A 20,245-nucleotide genomic window follows, 5' to 3' on the forward strand; every position below is an offset into this window, starting at 1 on the left:
GTTTTAGATAGTATAAATTGGGTAGATTTAGAGCAATAAATAGCATTTTGAAGTTCACTTCTCATGGTATCAAGTTATAAGGTATTGAATGACTCAGAAAATATCATAAAATTCCTCATTGACATTATCCAAAATGCAAACTGCAAAACAGGCTTGATTTTTATAACCAGCTAAGGTTTGAAAATATTTATTTAAAGAGTAGGTGCACAATCAAAATTTAGAGTCTGGCATTGCAGGAAAAAAAACTTACCCCGGATGCAACTATGAAGTCCTATTACATAAAAATTGTAATTTGACAACAATGTTGTCAATACACAAAAAGTTTACTCGTATTTATAGATATAGGAAAATGTCGCGCTGATTCACGTTGACTACCACAATTTGTGTCTTAAGAGATAGGCAAACTATTATTTTGAAAAATATTGTCTTGAACAGTTCTAAACTATACAACAAAATACTAAAGTGTTTTTACCAAAAAATACACAACTTTAAGATGATTTAATCTACCCCTTTCGAGCGATAATGACATATCCGTGTCCTTTGTCATTAAATGCTGACTTGTTCACTTGATTTTTTCCTGCATTATAAGATCCACCACCACCACCACAAGATCCGTAGACATTATCCCCAGATGCTCCTCCTGAGTAACCACCTCCACCACCTGCTCCCCCACCATTACCATATGCCCCACCACCACCTCCAAATCCACCAACGGCATTGTTAGTTCTGGCACGTCCTCCTGCTCCTCCATTTATAAAAGCAAAACCTCCTTCTCCTCCATTTCCATACTTTCCACCAAACTGTTTACTACTTCTTCCATTGCTGTAAAATCCACCTCCACCACCACCTAGTAAACATCATAAGAATTATTTATAAATTTTATATTGTTTTACTTCTGATTTGATTGCAAACAAAAAATGCATCACAGGGCTAGTATGATTTATATGAGAAAGTTTGTAATCGATAATAATAAATCTTGGTGTAATGGTTAGAGCTCATACATAGTAATTTCAGTATCCCTTAACAACAAAGTTTTCCTCGTAATGATTTCATATTATTAAAAATGTGAGCCTAAGTACCGTAAATTCAAAATCTGCTACAACCTGAATTTCCTGAATCAGCCTGCTTTGCTCCTTGCCCATTTACTCCTCCAGCCCAGTTTGCACAAGGACTGACACATTTGTTATTTTTTCCAGATGTTTTAGTGCTCGCATCACAGTTATCTAAACGTTTGTTCAGGTGTTCTAAACCACCACCACCTCCAGCAACCAGTAGTAGAACATTGTTGTTCCTAGCAACAAAAGAACCACCTCCACCTCCTGATGAATAGGCACGAGTATTGACGGGTGCCGTTTGCCCAACCAGAATTTTAATAATTTCTCCTTTGTTTATTTCAAAGTCTCCTTTCATGTAAGCTCCACGACCTAAAAACGATAGATTATTCTATTATAAGTTTAAGCAAATCAAAATTATTGCTTTTGCATAGGAAATAATTCTTTTAATTGGAACTGCATGGCCTCGCATAAAAGCACAAGCTTCTGAAACGGAAACACAGGTACTTTGTTTCACAGGAAAAATATTGGAATGAAAATATATAATCCTTGTTTGTATTTTCTTTACAAAATAGGCTTTTCAAAATGTATTAAAAGAAAAATTCATCATTAAATTCATCACTTAAAGCACGTTTTGTTTATGTTTTCACCAGTCAAATTTCTTGCGCAAACCATGCAGTCTGTTAGATTTTTTAGAGACGTTTCCGCGCATTATAAAGCTATAGAGTGTTTTCATCAGTCGCTATGTTGGGGGAAAATCGCTTATAATGAAAAGAATTTATGTTGATTTAATGTTATTTTGAGCATCGGCACTTTGATGTTCTCTCCCCAACACATTAAACTAAAATGAGCAAAGAAGGAAGCAACTGAATTAGTTGGTCAAATTGATCAAATGTCAATACAAACAAGCAACGACAAACAAAAAAATGTCTTTTTCGATTTTATTGTTTATTTTCTCTTCGAGTTGCGTGTTCAATCAATCAATTTTTACTCCGTGAGAATTTCGAAACATTGCACGCGCGTGTCTGGGGTAAAGTCAGGGCTTCAATTATTTCAGGTAGCGTTGCACGTATTTACTTCAATGCCCCAACATGACCGCTTTGACGTCACGCGCAAAAATTCTAAGAAACACTTTTTTCAAGCATTCGACCAATCAGCTGGTGTTTTTTTAAAGAAAAGTTCATAGTTGTTTATAGTAATAAGAATACAATAGAAAATTTATTGTGAGCAAGTTTTTAAATTTTTGGGAACATTTTGAGCATATTTTGACATTTTAGCAAAATTTAACGAAATTGATTACACAATCTAGGCTTGGTAATTTTATGGAGTGTTTGCATGTGACGTCAATCGCCCAAGTTTGAGGAGTACATCAAAGTGCCGATGCTTAACAGTACATGAAATTAGAAGAAATTTTGTTTCACTATATGCAATTTTCAAACCAAATTGGCGACTCATGAAAACACTGCATTCGATTTTCCGAATAATTAGTTCAAAATTTTTAGTAATAAATTGTTACGTCACGTAACAATTTTTATCGTAAAGTGTTCCACTGTCATTATCAATGACGCCTGCGCAAAAGAAAGGGTTTCTTTAGTCCCAAATAACAGACTAAACACTCTGGCTTATGTAAAACAAATCATATTTTTAATTGCCTTCCCCTTATATAAATTTAAGTACTTGAATATTTATTATACGAACACAATAACAGTTTATGTTCAGTCACATTTTTTATACATTATAAAAACAATCACTTGCGAAAGTTTGATAAAATTTGACGATTGTATGTTCTAGATACAAAAAAAACAAAGTAAGCGATGTTAAATGCATTTAGTTTCTTATAGGTGTGTGAATTTTGCTATTTGAAAGAAAAATTAGCGCAGTTTTGACCATTTGCTAAATATACAGCTGTAAAAGTTATAAAATTTGAAAATTTCATCGCCATGTTAATTGCTGCCGAGCATGAACGAGGCAACACACTATTCATAACTCCTAATTCACTCGACCCAGTCTTTTCACGCAACCTATGTACTTTTCAACACTCGGATTTGGCGTCTGTCCGGCAAGATTTTTTAGGGCACGACGTCACAATTTAGAACATTTTTTGATTGTGGGGGAGTGGATGATAAAAATATTAAGTAGAGCACGTATGTTTTTTCGATTGATAAACATTAAAGAACATTTTAAGATTTAAGTCTTTTGTAGTTTTGATTCGTCGAACGAACAGAAAGCAAAGTTTCCTAGAATACTTGATACCAGCAGTAGTATGGCTTCATTAACAGCTGCTGATTTGCACCAAGGTGATCCACTCGGATAAAAAAGCAATGTGCTTTCATGTTATTATCGACGCTTTTTACGACAAGAATGGAATCACATATGGTGGCAAAAGTACACTATTATCGACACAAATATTTCATTAACAGCATGGTGGGCAAAAATACATTTAGCTAATGTGTTGTTACAAGTAGACAATAAATATGTAAAAACTCTCAATAGTGACCTTATAGTTTTCGAGTCAATGTTTCATGTAGTATAACTGTTTCAGCATGTTAAATGATTTTTGTTTTAAATTATGTACGTATGTGTAATGGGATGGTCAAAAAATACTTGCCACGTGTGAAGCCTCTCCGTTCACAAATTAAGTATATAACAATGAGCAATATAGTCCGACCATGATAAGAAAATACTAACAAAACTACACGGCCTGTTGGCCCAAAATTAAAGATTCAGTCAGTTGTATATTATCTTGTAAACATTGTTTACTCTTTTCATATACGGCGTAAACTTTGCTCCATTTATTTGTGAACGACATTGTTACTCTTCACAAAGCCTTAGAACGAAAAATGAAGATGTAGTATAATCTAATAAAAACGATTTTCATTCATAATAGCAATGAATTTAATGTTAAATTTTTTGAGGATGTTTCTATAATCGTCGCAAGTAAAACATGGGAAGCGGATATACTTATGCTCGCTCGAGCTTGCCGTCCGCTTTTCGTGCGCTGGACTTCATTTCTTATAAGCACTCGTCCCATGGGTGAAAGGGGAAGCCCGAGCAGCACTTTCCCTTACGATAGTAACTTTTAGTGTAATAATATTGTCTTAAAAAAATGAGTTTCTAATTAAGTGATAGCAAAGTACAATAATAGAAAACTTTAAAAACTTTACCTCTGTATGTAGAGCCAAGTTTGTCGTAACCGCCTTGTGCACCGACAGCAGTAACTTCATAAGTTCCAGTGTAAGGCACTGTCCAATACTGGATACCTTTTGATACGTTTACCATATTTACATGATCCTGACCATTGTAAAATTGACCAATTGATGTTGGACCGTGGCGACCAGTGGCTCCAAGATTTGTAAAATTTGCACTGAATTGACGGAACTCAACTATATTACAATACAACTATTGAATTGAATAATCTAAATTGCATATAAACCTTACGTGTTTTTACACTATTCAATATACGTGTTATTAAAGGCCATATTCCAAAATTTTTCCGTAATCAGACAAATAGTTTGCTCGGTTTTACCGCTATGGGACTGGGCCTGCGAATACAGCTGACGTCATGTAAGTAACACAGGTCTGAACTGTCGTTAGAGATATGTGAAAAGTATAGCAAGATGTTTTCATATAAGGCCAACTTAGTCGACTATAACCGGCAGGCTTAACATTTTCTGCCCATAAGGCAAAATCCTTCCCTCATTCCTTTTAATAAGCCAATTCTGTTGAAATAAGTGGCTCGACTTTGTTGCGCTAAAGCGAGTAAAATGTCCAATATCAGCTCTGTATAGTATTTGCATTTTACATTTAAGCCCAAGAACTTGACTAGGCGGTATATATTAATTTGCAAGAGAAGCAAGCTTGTGTAGAGTCTTTGTTCCCAGTCATTGCTGGCCCAATCTTCTCTTACGTATATGAGGCACAAAAAGCACTTGTTTATATGAGAGCCGGGATGGATTGACTCCCAAAACGGGAGATGAATGAGACCTCGGTTTTATACATTTTCTATATGTAATTGTCCTTTTTCTGTATGGAGCTGGGATGTTTTTTTGTCTCGCACCGGCTAGTCTTTAGACAAAGGCTTTGGCAAATCAAGGCTGAAGAAATGCGATATGATGGTTTTCTTATCTCAATTACTTTTTGTCTCGTTGTAAAAACTCGTATAAATGCTGGATGTACAGAACCCGTCTTAGAAACATCCCGTCCTAGCTTCCTATATAAAAAGTAAATATTATGCCACATGTGTTTTTTCACTCGAGCCTAGTGTTGCTGCTGAAACTACTGTCAAAGTCTACGTCAAAAATTTCATTTTTTGATGAATCCAACGATAAAAATGCCGACCTAAATAAAGCCAATTTTTAAAAAAAGGACTCTATGGATAATTTACAGCTGACAGTTTGTCTTGAATTAAATAGAGCCGTGCAAACTGTGTTCCTTACATGACGTCACGAAATCAACTTAATACCAGACCCCTTAGTGAAAAATATATATGGTAAATTTGGATTTTTAACAGTAATTTCTTAAGGTAGGTTTAATGTAAAACAATATACTTTTTTGAATTTGTTAATTTCACTAGTTGTTCCTTCAAACAATACTAAAATCCTGTAAGGTTTATATGCACTTTAATCAATGAATACAAATATATTTTATGTGAAGCGCAAGCTAGATTTGACAGGAAGTAATCAATCAAATGCTAAATATTGAAGCACAACCTATCTTCAAATTAATTACAAGTATAAATAAGCAGAAATATTTTTCTGTCTACGTACCGTCAGTTCTGTTTAAGCATAATGATGCATACGAACTTTCATATGATTTAACTTCTGTTTTGATGTCATCACAGCAATCAGGAGGAAGTGACGTATTTTTCTTACACAGTACTTGATAAGCATCCATTTTTGAATCAGCCAAACTTTTGATTTTATCACAGCACAAAGAATGACTCCTGGTGATAAAAATATCATTTTTCAAACTGCTAATTTAACTTGAATAGATATCTTTAATTATTCAAGTTTGAATAGAATTTGTTCTGATGCAAATGGCTCTTGAACGACTGTCTTGGAGTTTATGTCATATGAGAAACAACAATTGCCTGGTGGATAAGTAATTATAACAATTTGCGTGTCATTGAACGCAATTGAAATAAATTGCGACAGCAAAGAAATTTTTCGTAGCTACAAAAAGTCAAACTTCCTGACCCAATAGGATCGCTGGATAACAATGTCCGTTATCATTGCCTTCAACATATAAATTGCTGGTGGACATGCTAATTTAAAAATTAGGAGAAGAAGAAGAAGTAAAATGCAAAAGGAAAAAAAACAACAGAAAGTTGAAAAGAGAAGTGAAAAACAAATCTTCGAAGTGAACGCATAATTGGTAATATGTTGGAAAAAAAGGGAAGTGTTATACATGATGGAGAAAAGTCAGATTAAGGTTTCTTGTTTTAAGGAAAAAAGATTTAAGGAAGCAAAAACAAGATACTTAGGGTAAAGCTAAAAAATTGTGGCACAATAATGCTAAAAAAAGAACGACAAGCATGGGTACAAAAATCCTTTACTAGACGTAGTTGGGAAATATGAAGTATAACAGATAGTTTGTTATGTCTAAGGATTGAAAAAAGTTGAATAGTGGTTGACACAAATAGAGTGTATGTACAGCTGAATAAATGAGTGGCAAAAAGAAAAAAAGATTCTGACAGGATGATACATATAAAAAGATACTTAAGGTGGAAAGAATTGTGATATAAGCTGATTTGAAATGGCATGTTGGAAAAATCAACAGAAGAAATGAGATCTTTGGGAGCTATGGAACTGGGAGGAGAATGGTTGAAACACCGTTTATCGTAAAATTTTTGTAGAGAATGGACCTATAGCTGTGTGCAGCTCTTTTAAGTGTGTGCTGTGAAATAAGAAACTATCGGCTAAATTAAAGGAAGAGATTTATAAGAGTGTTGTCAGACCGGCGATAATCTAATCGCATGAAAACTATAACAGTAGCTGCTGAGAAAGTGTCGACTGGAAGTAGCCGAGCTGCGAATGGTCAAGTGAGCACTTGGAGTCATAGAAAGACAGAAACAGTAATTAGAACATGCAAATCGAAGCAAAATTCATAAGGACTGGTTAAAAGTTAAAAAACGATGCGCAGCAATGTGTGCATATGTAATCAATGACGTAGTCAGCCTGCAAATTTTGTCCTGCTATGTTAATTTTTCTGTAATCACTCACTGTAAAAACAATAGATTTCTAAAGAAATGAATAATGTTAATGATCTAAAATTTACATAGCAGGACCAAAACTTGCAGGGTGGTTACGCCACTCTATGTAATGATAAAAAAAAGGATTTTAGTGGAGACAGTTACCAAAGATGATAGTGTCTTTCTAGAAAAAAAGAAAAATGCCGTGTAAAAAAATGCATAGATTTTGCGAGGAATATAATATATATGAGAAAGGTGAGTGTCAAGTGTCAAGATCGGATTAAATGAACAGCTAAAAAGAGATAAAAATACAAGCAAAAACTTATTATATTCAATCAACATAACCCAGCACACGAAACTTTCATTTGAATAGATCCATAGATAACTACAAGTAGGAGGGAAAAGCCAAAATTAAAATTTGTCATCTTTGTTATAGTTCGTGGTGTTGAATGATCAAAATGAGGCAGAAATCTATATAATTGTAAGTATGTGGAAATATACATATTTTGTAGCAATTGCACTAGTAATTTTTTTATTATCTTAATGTGAACGCTTTTGTTTTGCTTTCGTGAGAGGTCAGTCTCCGTTTTTTCCGTTTCATCTCGTTTTGTGATTATTGCTCATTGCTGAAGATTTTATAGAACTTAAGTACGAAAATAGGTTTAAAACGGCATGCCATTATGTGTGCCTCAATTATGCTGTTGTTTGGTGAGATAACTATAACTAATAATACATTTCTTGTCCAATTTTTGTCTAATCTAGCAGTCCGCTTTCAGTAAGGACTTAAAAAAATCGTTCAATCTTCATATTTATACGACAAAAAAAATGCAAAACGTTGCTTTCAAGAGTTTATTTGTTACTAATATAAGTAGAAAATCTGAAAAATTTAAGTAAAAACTTTATTATTTTGAAGGCAAAATAAAAATTTATAATTTAAATGTACAGCTTACTATCAAAATGACAGTAAAAATTTAAATAATCTTCAAATAGAAAATGAAGTGCCATTTGATTTACACGGTTGATTCTAATTAAAGAAAAATCTATAAATTTCCTTCTTTTTCGTGTATCAAAAGTTTTCATAATTATATTTGTGAATAAATTATACATATAAATATATGCAATATTCGACTTTTATACGACATCCAAAAAAACCTTTACATGCGAGCAAAATTTTGTGGGTAGGCCTAAGTTAATTGTCGTAAGAGACAATTTAAGTACGATACAATTATTATTATAATTAGCTTATCAAGTAAAACCAAATGGGACATATTAGATTACATACAGAAAAATATTATGAATAATTAAATTTAGAAAAGAAAATCTGTAGACTTTCTTGTCTATGTTATATAGAGCTGTGTAGAGCGAGGAGTGACAATAAATATTTTAAAAAAATCACAACACTTGTGATTTAGCTTTTAACTGTTAAATTGTAATCTCTTATCCTAGTTAAAATGTTCATGTGTTCGCATGGCCAACAAGATTCATACAATTAGCTACAACAAAATTTTTATGTGATCATTTGTTAAAGCATCGTAGAAAGATATTAATTTTCTGTTATTATATGAGAAAATGACTTACAACGTTTATAAAATTACCAGGATATAAATGAGTGAACAGAAGATAAAAACCACTTAACTAAATTTAAGTACAATTTTAAAATTCTTCTTATAAAACCTGCTATATTTAAGGCTTAGACTTTCTCCTGATTGCTTCAATAGTGAATGCGTAATTAAAGATGTAAAAGGATCGAAACAAAAAAGAGTGATTTTGTGTTTTTGTTTTACGAAGTAGTACCGATGACATTTACGTTCTGCTCTCATTTACGATGACATTTACGTTCTGCTGTTGGAATGACCTGTATATTCCACGGATATTCTCGCCTTCATCAACAGCAATCGTAGACATATGGAGAACGTTTGGCTGCATAAACTTAAGCGTTTCTTTAGTTGGCCAATGTCAAATAGTGTAACTTCAATGAAAATCTTTCATAGTGACCAAGCATTTCTCAAGTTAGTCTTTGATTAATAAAAAAAGTTAGCAGGAAAAAAGTGGCCATAAGCCTTGATATTACATGAATAGCCTGAATAATCCACCTTTGCTCCTTGTCTATTTACTCTTCCAGCCAAGTTTTTACAGAAAGAGAAAGATGAGTTATTTTTTTCCAATGACTTATAGCTGGCATTACAATTTTTGAAATGTTTTTTTTTTCAATTTTCTATTATCTTTTAGGAGCCAGCTTACTAAAATTGACAATTCATTCACAATTATACATAATAAGTACAGCAATAAGTAAGCTGGCTGAGGTATTTTATAAAGAATTTAAAAAGTCTATGTTACCGATGTACTTACGCATTACTTTTCTATCTTCGATGACATTTCACGTACGTACTTAATTTCTTGATCTAAATCTTGATGAATATCTGGGATGAGATTTCTTTGAAGTTTATGCATTAGCCACATAGTTTTCCGCTTATTTTCTTAATGATTTGTTCTTGGGTAATTGAGTTTTAAAAACTGTACACTAGGAAATACAATGCCAACTAGAGTGGCCTTGACGGCATTAGTAACTTTTTACTACAGTTACATCCATAAACTTTTATTTGTGTTCACCCGAATTCTTTGATTTTGATCAAAAATGAATATTTGACAACAACGATTACAGAAAGATTACTTACTTTGTTTATTATATGAAATGCAATACAGATTAACAAGAATATACCATTAGATTTGCTCATCTTTTTATAACATAAACTTTTAATCATTCAATCATGAAGTTTAATCATTAGGAACTAGTTTTTTTTTCACTTTTTAAAAGCTCATATACCTCAAAGACAAGTTCATATACTTTTGTAGAGAGTAAGAGATTGAGTGCTAATTAACATAAAGAGTTAAAAAGACATATCCGTCTCCTTTCTCATTAAATGCTGACTTGTTTACTTGATTTTTTCCCACATTGTACGATCCACCTCCACCACCACAAGCTCCATTCACATTATCCCCGGATGCTCCACCTGAGGAGCCCCCACCTCCACCTGGTCCTCCTCTATTACCATATGTTCCACCACTACCTCAAAATCCACCAACATCATTGTACGCTCTGGCACGTCCTCCTGCTCTTTCATTTATGAAAACAAAACCTCCTTCTCCTCCATCTCCATACTCACCTCCAAACAGATTACTACTTCTTCCATTGCTGTAAAATCCACCTCCTCCATCACCTAAAAAAACATGAAAGTAACAGTATAAGTTTCAGGTTGTTTTGCCGTCAATTTATTGTCAAGATTTCATAAAATAAAAACACTACTCGTGTTTGTAATGGATTGATAAAAAAATTAGTATACAAACCGTTGAACTAAAATACATGGAACGCTTCCTGAAATACAAAACCTTAATAATTTTTTGAAGCCGTGATTTTACCCCAGACACGGAAGATTTTACCCTAGCGTTTATTAATTAATTATTACTCCGCGAGAAAATCTCGAAAAACTAGACATGCGTGTCTGGGGGTAAAATATCGCGTGTCTGTTATAAGATTCAACTTCAATTATTTGCTTCAGATGGCGTTCCGTGTATTTTAATTCAATGATACAAACAGATATTGTGAAATCTGATATTATACCTGAATTTTCTGAGTCTGCCTGCTTTGCTCCCTGTCTATTTACTCCTTCAGCCCAGTTTACACAAGGTGTGACACATTTATTATTTTTTCCCGATGTCTTATTGCTGGCATCACAATTTTCTAGACGTTTGTTCAGGTTTTTTAAACCACCACCTCCTCCAGCAACCAGTAGTGGAACATTGTTGTTCCTTAAATGAATGATGATATGATCTTCGCACTTTGCTGGACGATTTAAGCAATTATCTCATGAACCTGAAAAATTCATGTGACTCAACGGGAAAAATTCAGGTGACTCAATCCCGTTGAGTCACCTGAATTTTTCAGGTTTATGAGACAATTGCTTAAATTGTCCAGCAAAGTGCGAAGGTCATATCATCATTCATTCAATTTTAAACACCGCACTGCATATAACAATCTTTCATATTGTTGTTTCTAGCAACAAAAGAACCTCCACCTCGTCCTGAGGATTGGTGAACAGTGTTAACAAGTGTTTTTTGCCTAACCAGAATTTTTAGAATCTCTCCCTTCGTTAAATCAAAGTCCCCTTTTACGTAAGCTCCACAACCTATAAAAGTGGTCTTTACATTTCTGTGTTCAAAATCAATGACAGAAAAAAGAAATTTATCGTTTAGAAATGTTATATTTACAAAGAACGCTAAAATAATTAAACTCTAACTATGAAAATTAACATTGAGTATTTACATCATATAAAACTAACATATTTTAAACATGTTGCTTTTATATACTTATTTGGTAGAATTTTTTTTTATAGAATGCTCACATATTTCTAACACGTTGTTGTTTAATAAAAGTAAAGTACTTATGACAAGAACGTCTTTTGCTTTCTCAAACGGTAAAACGATCTCCTCCGTTTTGTTCGTTCGAAGGAAAGTTTAAAGTTTAGCATTAGAACAAAAGTAAAACCCACTATGATGGAGCAAGTATTTATCAACTTTAAGAGTTTTGTTGGTATGTGGGTCTTCTTCCTAATGAAAATATAATTGTGATTTTTTGCTATCGCCGTATTTGTTATCGCAGTGTTTTTCGTTAGAATCGCTAATTTTTGCACATCGTTTGAAAAAGTGATGTGCAATTGTTTTCATTTTAGCTAAAACGATGTGCAAATTGCACATTGCACACGGTTAATTCACACACTGATTGGAGGACTATAATTTTCTACAGTTATTAGTACCATACATAAAGTCTAGAGCAACAAAAACTTATTTGTCAGTATCAACTACCAGCAGCAGCTCCACAAGTAATTGTAGTTTGTTAACCAATGATGAAATTGAGCATGCGGGCTTACTAAATGAAGACTACGACTGTCAACAAATAGAGCCAGATGAAGTATTTGATGACAAGATTTCTGATATATCTGATACAACTGGACATAAAAAGTTATCAAAGACAAAAGTTGATGTTGAGCAAGAAGAAATACAGTTCCTTCATACAATGCAAAAGCAATTAGGCATCAAAACAAAAACAAACACGTGGAAAGAGATGAAAATGATTTATTTCGAATGCTTGTTGCCTCCCAGTTGAAGAAATTAAATGCACATGAACAGGCAATTACAAAGCATCAGATTCAAAATGTTCTTTTCAATATACAAATGAATCAAAACCCAACACCGTCCAACCAATTTTTGCATAGTACTCAGGCTCTGCCTTTTCTCGGAAGCTCAATGATGCAAACACCAACAAGTTAACTAAAAACTGAATTGTTGACAAATTCTATCGAAGAACTTTGTTAAAAAATGCTCAAACTTTAGAGTATGAATGTGATTTTGAAGCCATGTTGTCTAAATGAAATTGTTGACAAAAAGTTTTGTTTTCTTAATTATAAATTATTCCAGTGTTTCTTACATATTGCTGCTTCTAAGGCACAGAGCCTTTATTGCTATTTACGTAATGTTTCAATGCCTCTATCAAAGCAATAGCATTGCCAGTATAACGAGATCCTCGGACTTTGCAGTAGACGTAAATAGAAAAAATTTTGATAAATCGAAAGCTGTATATTTTATAGCAGACTGCAGTCTATACACCTTTATAATCTGCCACTCAAGCACACCTATATTTTGTTTACATTGTTTTACCTTCCCATAGATTCAGATTTTCTGCAACTTTTCTGCCACATTTGCCACGACAAACTTGTCTTTATAATACTTGCATGTTTTGTCATATAAGCATGGAAACCTACGCACTTCCTTGGCCAAATTTTCATCAAATTTAATAGTTTCCGGATTTGTCTTCTGTACAAGAATTTCTGTCTTTTCCATGCTTCAATTTTAATAAATTGTCTTAAAATCATATTGCTCTTCAAACTGTACCACAATTTCTTTTTTGTGTGTGTTTTTCCATAGTTTTTCCTGTTGGATAAGATTTATTGTGTGGCATAGAGGCCAGGCTTTGCCAGACCAGCTAAGCTTAGTCCACACGCCTTGGTTTTTCTTGTTGGTTATTGTTCAAATTTTGTCTGAAATAATATCTGAATAGTCGGCGGTTGGAATATTGCGCAATTTGCTATCTTTTGACACCGTGGAAAGGGTGTCAAGTGTCAAGCCAATCACATCGCAAGAATTATTTTGCGAATGACACCATGAGACCTGGATCGACACCATTGATCTCTATAAGACCTGGAGGGGAAAAGGGGCCTAGACCCCGCGGTCAAAAACATGGCGGTAATGGCGGATATTGGTTGTCAAAACTTCCACTTTGAGAAAATTTTTTACCATTCGCTCCCTGCCGAATCTGAATCTCTATTCCTGCTTATATTAATGACAACCAGCGAAAACAACCACTATACCTTAAGCATAAAATATTGAAAATAATGTTTCAGGTTTTTGTGAAATAGACACACACATTTAAATGAGGTAAATATACTGTAAAATAACGTATATTTTGTCAAGTAATGCTTTAGCTATATTAGAAATAAACATCAAACTGCATTCTTTAAACTGTTAATGTGTCGTTTAGCTTTAATGCATAATCCCATGCGCATTGCTTGTGTTATTGACTGTTTGTTAACAGCTTGGTGGAACTGTCTTTCCTGAATAGATGGGTAAATCTTAGTTAAAATGTTCAAAAATGAGTTAGAAAAGTTAGCTTACCCCCACGACTTAAGTCGACTGGAATATATTATAGGTAGGTATTTATTGAGTTTTTTTTGGTAGGATTGATTCTGAGTGTCTTATAAGGTATTATGATATTCTGATAAATCTACTGAGAAATTATGAAGAAAATATCTTGAGCTAGGAGAACTAGGAGCAAAAGAACGAAATTCAGAAATTCTATAATCATGTTGCTGGTTCTGTTTTGCGCCAAGATATTAGAAACTGGGTTGTCATTGACAAACATGTATCTACAACTGAACAGAACTACATTAATTTCCCATTGAAAATACGATTGATTAAATTAAATTGTATTGATTTCTCCGACATAACACTTTTCTTATTGTTGCATGAAGGCAAATCTGTTTAAATAATTATAATGTAGGTGAAGATCTTTAGCATGTTGTATAATTGTTGTTGTACAGTCATTATTTATAATATTATGGCCTTGTGTAATGTGTGTCAAGAAGAACTTATTAATTCTCAAGAATGCTAACCTTCTTGCACTATTTTTCTATTGTGTCCTTACAGATTACAGTTACCTATACTAATTTTTTCTAGGTTCAAACAACTTGACAAACTTTTGAATTTTACATTATGCCTTTGAATTTTTGTTTTCGTCTTTTGATAAAAATATCAGTGAATGACTTAAAAGTCAAGTTTATCTAAAATAGTATTTTGTACAAAGAAACTATACATAATTGGAAAAGTCTCATGTTGAAGATAGATGTCGTTTCTTTTACTAGATTGCTACTCTTACTCTTTTAAATGATATCGTAATTCTTGAAGACATAAAAAGGTCTTTGTCATCAATTTTTGGTTGTTCCACATTCAATTTCATTGCAACCAATGCATCTTATGTGAATTTTTAATCACCTGGAATTGAAAAACGTATGGATTTTGTCAGATGAGGCCGTACTGTATTTAATGTTTCATGCATGTCATGATAAGCTTTTCTTGTGCAAATATTTCAAGGTAGGAGCATAATTTGGCACATTATTGAACAACGTAGTTTTTATCTTGATTTTGATGTACTAACCTGTTTACTATAACAAACAATTCATTTGCAGAAACACCAGATGGCATTAATAAAACTTATAGCAAAAAGCAAACCTTTACACACTATCATCATGATTGTCCATGATCTGTCAAATTGTCCGGGCTAGCTGTTTAATACAGGTATTTTTTGTTGAACGACATGTACCAAAGAGCTAATTAAATAATCCTGCACTGCATTTGATTTCAATACAGCTCTGTTCTTAATATTTGCTTCATATTTTCAGAAAAATATCACGAAGAAATCCTCCATTTCTTGAAGGTAAACTCAGTTGAAACAAGGAGTTTTAAGATATGCATATCTCGATAAGAATTGGTTGCTTTGCTTCGTCTAGCAAGCGATTAAGTAAAGAACAAATAAGACTGGATAAACATAACTTAAATTATAACTTAGGAGTAAAAACATTCTTAAAATATATACCATCACACTTCAAGTATTGACTAAAAACAAAAACACTGAACACTTTAAATAGTTAATAATCTTACGTTGCTCACCGTTGTCATGAAATGTTTCCTTTTCTGGCATTACTTCAGCAACCATATACCAAACACGTTTACAGCATGTTTTAAAGATAAAATTTCTAAAAGTTTTTGTGCTTGGCATTGATATTTTATATAATCGCAATTGTGGTTGTCAAATTCGGTTGGACGAAAAAAATTTTATTTTTATGAGCCCGCATCTTTCCGCTGACTTTGACAACCAAAATCCGCCATGTTTTTGACCATGCGGCCACGAGCTAATAATTTATTGTAATTTTGTTGACGTTTTCCCTCCAGGTCTTATAGAACTCAATGAGTATCCCGAAGGTGCGAGTTCAAATCTCGTCCAAGTCACATGTTTTTCTTGTGCATAGTAAAAACCGTGTTAGGATTAATATATTATATATATTCTCTGATGATGGCTTTGGAACATAGTTAAGAATTTTGAGTGTATTTTACAACACTCCCACTCACCCAATAAGTCATATTGTTTATACAAGTCCCAGTTTGCAAGTATACAAGTCAAAGATATAATTCAAATATACATCTAATGTTTTGCTCAATTAGTGTTCATTATATTATTTAAAAAATGTTACAATTATTTATTGCTCATTTAACAATTATTTTTCGTGCGTTCCTTTAAAGCAGTGAGTTATGATTAAAGGGAAACATGATTGGACGATTTTAAGTTTGAATGCAGACCGGGAGTAGGACGATTCGATGATTTAAAAATCAATAAACTTTATTCACAACATGAATTTATAGTTATAACAAAATAAGGCCAAATTAAACGTTGTATTCATTAGTCTTCTAATATAAATTTGAATCCACTGCTAAATGACTAGTATATAGCGCAGACAGGGGCTGATCCAGACTACGTCAAATACGTCGCATGACGTGGATGAAAAATTAATGTAATAGTAAATTTACTTTCCTTTTTCATAGATCCATCACGATCTGCAACTTCAAAAATTTAATATTTTTTATCAATGACCCATAATAAATCGCAATTTGTTAGAAAAATCTAATAAGATCGAAGTGTGTTATATTTATCGTACAAATTGCTTGTCTCCGATATGTTGATATTTCTATAAGTAAATTACATGAAGTATTATATTAAGCCGAAAGCCGAAGCTACAATATTCTATATATAATAAGAATGGTGAATCTTTAATTAACTACGTCGTTGGCTGCAACTTTTGACTAAGTTGAAGGCATGGGTAAGCTTAAACTCAACATCTGATTGGTCAAGATCGAGAAATACGTCATTTTGCATGTTATCGAATCTTCGTTTTTACCAAAATTCGGCGCGGTTTTATGTGGAAATCCAGCAGAACAAAAAATCCTCATGCACTTGCATGCACTTGTACGTCGATCAGTCGAATTTTTTGTAGCTAGATCTAAACCTTATTTGAGGATGGCGTTGTTTCAACATCTTGTTAGCAGCGCTTTATCTAGCAAAGATGTAGAAACGTTGGTGTCGATTTACGAGGAATTATTATCGTCTTTGCGATCTCGCAAAATTTACACGGAGGAGAACTTAGCGCAACGTATCGGGGTGGATATCTTTTGTAACATCAACGTGGAAAATTTCATCCCTGTTGCTGCCAAGGACAGCAATCCGGATTTACTGCAATTGGAATAAGGTAAGGTAATTGCAATAAGGTTTGCAAACATGTTGTGGTATGTATGGATTGTATGTTGATGATGTCTTTATCGACGTTATTAAAGCATTTGTTTACAATATGAACATAATTGCCCAACATATGACTTTTAAAAAAGCCATCACAATAGTAAAATAAAGAAAGATTTATTAATAACGTTTCGTCTTTAACTTAAGACATCTTCAGATTATTTGAGATAAATTATAACATAAGGTTTTAAATACAAGCATATATTACAAGGTGTTAGATTACATGTGAGGGGAGTAGGAAGTTTAGATGACGGAATTAAGTGAGAATGGCGGTATATTAAAGAAGGTGAAGGGGGATTGAGTATACCCCTCTTGTTTATCTCTTCTTGTTTCTCTTCTTGTGTAAATTCTTGTTTATCATTGATGTATTTGCATGCAATGAACTTTTTTTGTACTAATTCAACAACGGCTAACATGGTTGTTGTATTTTTGCATTTTCTTAAAAACACCCATTTTTATGATCCGATTTTTGAAGGGCATGCGAGGACAAGTTTTATATTAGTATAAATTTACATGGCTTCTGTATGGAGTTGTGCAATTTGAAATAATGTTAATAGAATGGTTGATAGTTTTAACAATTCTGTTCATTTCATGACGTTTTCAATGTAATTTTTTCGTGTTATATATATTTATAAACAGCTGTACTCATTTCATAATTTCATAATTATTCAAGTACAGCGTTAATAATTGTGATATTCACCTTATATAAAGATCTTAGATGTTTTTTTATTTTTACATAACGCAAACAAAATCTTCGAAAGGATAATTAGACTTTATTATAGGTGTTGGGTAGTTTTCGCCCCAAATAAAAGTAATTCTTATGTGTTACCTAATGGTGATATAAATAAATTAGTTGCATAATGAAAAAGGACTTATCAAAACATAAACTTCCCCTCGAATAAAAGCTGAAAATAATAGCTCATGCAAATTCACCAGAGTTCCTTTCGGTTATAGCTTCTTTGATGGTCACAACAACAAAGCCAATATCACATTTTAATTAACGTCACAAACGATGGGTGGTCACACTTTTCAAGTCTGGTATAGACAAAAGAAAGGTTAAGACCATTTTAGGCTTGGACTACTGGGCTCTCTATCAAAACATATATCCTTTCAGTTACAAAGTATAGAATACAAGAAGCTAATTTTTGGTAAAGGATTTCATACATTACAGATCTCTAACTGAAAATAGGAAAAGATATATCCCCAAGGCCCAAAGGTTGGTGAAAGTTTTCCTTATTCTCTCGATAATACACGTGTCATTATAAACATGGCATAAGAAAGTAGAATCGGCATTCAATTATTTAAGTTGAAAGCTTACTGCCACATTAATATACTCAAAATCATCTAACACCAAATAAAAAAGGGAAAATGTTGTGCACAGAAAAAAAACAGCAAAAGGTAGCTAATTTGGTTAAAATTGTGACCGGAAGTTGTCTTCGATTTGACTAAGCCTGAATGCTTAGTATATTTGGCGTTTGTATTTGTGCATTTTGCGTCGCTGTAAGGCAGGGATTATTTCGAGGACGAGGATCATTTAGTGAAAGTTAAATCGCAGGAGCAATTGGTATACAATGCTCAATTTTACTTTTACAGTGCTCTAAGACAAGATGGTCGTTTGATAACAACGATTGTTGTGTTTGCCTGAACAGATTTTGAAGCGTATGTAGAAATTCTGTGAGTTCTTCACGAGATTCATAGCCAAAGGATACCTATGAGGCGCCAAATTGGACTTTATTCTAAACTTACAATATTACATAACATACTAAAATTATACGTGGCAAACTTTAAATACTTCGAGACAAATCTAAAAAATATGTCCGAAACTTGCTGTAGGACATTCTAAACTTTTCATATAAGTTCGAAACTTCTTGCATCGTATCGTCAAAATTTATAGCCTATTCTATGCGTCAAAATTTATAGCCTATTCTATACTAAAATTATACATGGCAAACTTTATATACTTCGAGACAAATCTAAAAAATATGTCCGAAACTTGCTGTAGGACATTCTAAACTTTTCATATAAGTTCGAAACTTCTTGCATCGTATCGTCAAAATTTATAGCCTATTCCGAAGTTTCATGGAGCGTTCCAATCCTTTTTATAACATGACAATCGTCGTGTTTTTTATATAGTCTTTGAGAAATTTACATATACGGTATGGCGAATTTTTTACATCGTGTTGCATAATGCTTTGCGATCCCACTTCGTTTACAGGTTTACGCGCTTTTTTCTCAAATTCAAAATAGCGGGTTTAGGAGGCACTGTAGGCTCGGAACACAGTCTTTATTTATTCTTTCAGAGCACTAAAGCAATTATTGCTGAAGCAGAGCATTTTATCATTTCAGAACACCTATTTTTTGACAATATCGACGGTTTAGAGCGCATACACGAGCGACTTTCAGATGCTGGGGCCTGAGGACACTGTTTTCACGTTAAAACAGAGAGCAGTAAATCTTATGGATGATTTTGACATGGCGAGTTTTTACAATGATATGCACCAGTTATCCTTCTATTTAAGTCGACTTCAGAGTTTCTTTCAGAAACTTTTTATTTTAATTATTCTTGTTTTGTTTATGTTTCTTTCAAATTTCTTGAATAATTAAACAAGTTTGTGTGCTGCAATTTTCAGCCGGTATTTCAATATTATGCTAAAAATATATCAGCATTTACACTCTTTATGTGCAATTTCTTTATAAATAACATTTAATTATAAGTACTAGAGAAAATTATCAAAGTATTAAAGCGAGCATATGCACTACAATAAAAACATCGCAAAGTTATAATTCAAATATACATCTAATGTTTGCTCAATCAATGCTCACTATATTATTTAAAAAATGTTATGATTAACAACAATAAAAATCATATGGTGTAATACCCTCGCTTTACATAACAATATATTCCTACGATGGTTCAAATTCCTTTGCATAAAAACATTTATTATACACGGAATTAAAGGATGCGTTCGATGTTTTTATGAGATTATTTCAAGATAGTTGAAGTCGTTATCAGTTCAAGGTATGATACACAAAAAATAAATAAAGTTT

General features: G+C 33.0%; 2 protein-coding genes and 1 long non-coding RNA gene across 3 annotated transcripts; 1 reads left to right on the forward strand and 2 right to left on the reverse strand.

The window, feature by feature from the left end:
- Positions 1–503: 503 nt before the first annotated feature.
- On the reverse strand, positions 504–5,945 carry LOC124455862 (glycine-rich protein DOT1-like). Its single transcript, XM_047006477.1, has 4 exons — positions 5,819–5,945; positions 4,217–4,435; positions 1,104–1,424; positions 504–847 (listed from the first exon to the last, which is right to left on the reverse strand). The coding sequence occupies exons 1-4, from the start codon at positions 5,943–5,945 to the stop codon at positions 504–506; spliced, it is 1,011 nt and encodes a 336-aa protein (XP_046862433.1).
- A 4,168-nt stretch (positions 5,946–10,113) lies between these two features.
- LOC124455864 (glycine-rich RNA-binding protein GRP2A-like) lies at positions 10,114–13,137 on the reverse strand. The gene is made up of 4 exons (XM_047006478.1): positions 13,059–13,137; positions 10,862–11,083; positions 10,407–10,460; positions 10,114–10,310 (listed from the first exon to the last, which is right to left on the reverse strand). The coding sequence occupies exons 1-4, from the start codon at positions 13,135–13,137 to the stop codon at positions 10,114–10,116; spliced, it is 552 nt and encodes a 183-aa protein (XP_046862434.1).
- Positions 13,138–18,239: 5,102 nt separating this feature from the next.
- LOC124455555 lies at positions 18,240–19,876 on the forward strand. The gene is made up of 2 exons (XR_006951900.1): positions 18,240–18,413; positions 19,544–19,876. It is a non-coding gene; the product is annotated as an uncharacterized LOC124455555 (long non-coding RNA).
- The last annotated feature ends 369 nt before the right edge of the window (positions 19,877–20,245 follow it).

The sequence above is a fragment of the Xenia sp. Carnegie-2017 genome, unplaced genomic scaffold, assembly GCF_021976095.1.
Source record: "Xenia sp. Carnegie-2017 unplaced genomic scaffold, XeniaSp_v1 HiC_scaffold_4, whole genome shotgun sequence".
In the NCBI taxonomy this organism is placed as follows: domain Eukaryota; kingdom Metazoa; phylum Cnidaria; class Anthozoa; order Malacalcyonacea; family Xeniidae; genus Xenia; species Xenia sp. Carnegie-2017.

Excerpts from the sequence above, each read along its gene's own strand:
- LOC124455862 (XM_047006477.1), bottom strand. The coding sequence starts at position 5,945 with ATGGATGCTTATCAAGTACTGTGTAAGAAAAATACGTCACTTCCTCCT. Across the intron at positions 4,436-5,818 it reads ATGCTTAAACAGAACTGACG|TTGAGTTCCGTCAATTCAGT; the intron begins GTACGTAGACAG and ends ATTGTAATATAG. Across the intron at positions 1,425-4,216 it reads ACTTGGCTCTACATACAGAG|GTCGTGGAGCTTACATGAAA; the intron begins GTAAAGTTTTTA and ends TATCGTTTTTAG.
- LOC124455864 (XM_047006478.1), bottom strand. The coding sequence starts at position 13,137 with ATGGAAAAGACAGAAATTCTTGTACAGAAGACAAATCCGGAAACTATT. Across the intron at positions 10,461-10,861 it reads GGCAGACTCAGAAAATTCAG|GTGATGGAGGAGGTGGATTT; the intron begins GTATAATATCAG and ends ATGTTTTTTTAG. Across the intron at positions 10,311-10,406 it reads AAGTAGTAATCTGTTTGGAG|GTAGTGGTGGAACATATGGT; the intron begins GTGAGTATGGAG and ends GTGGATTTTGAG.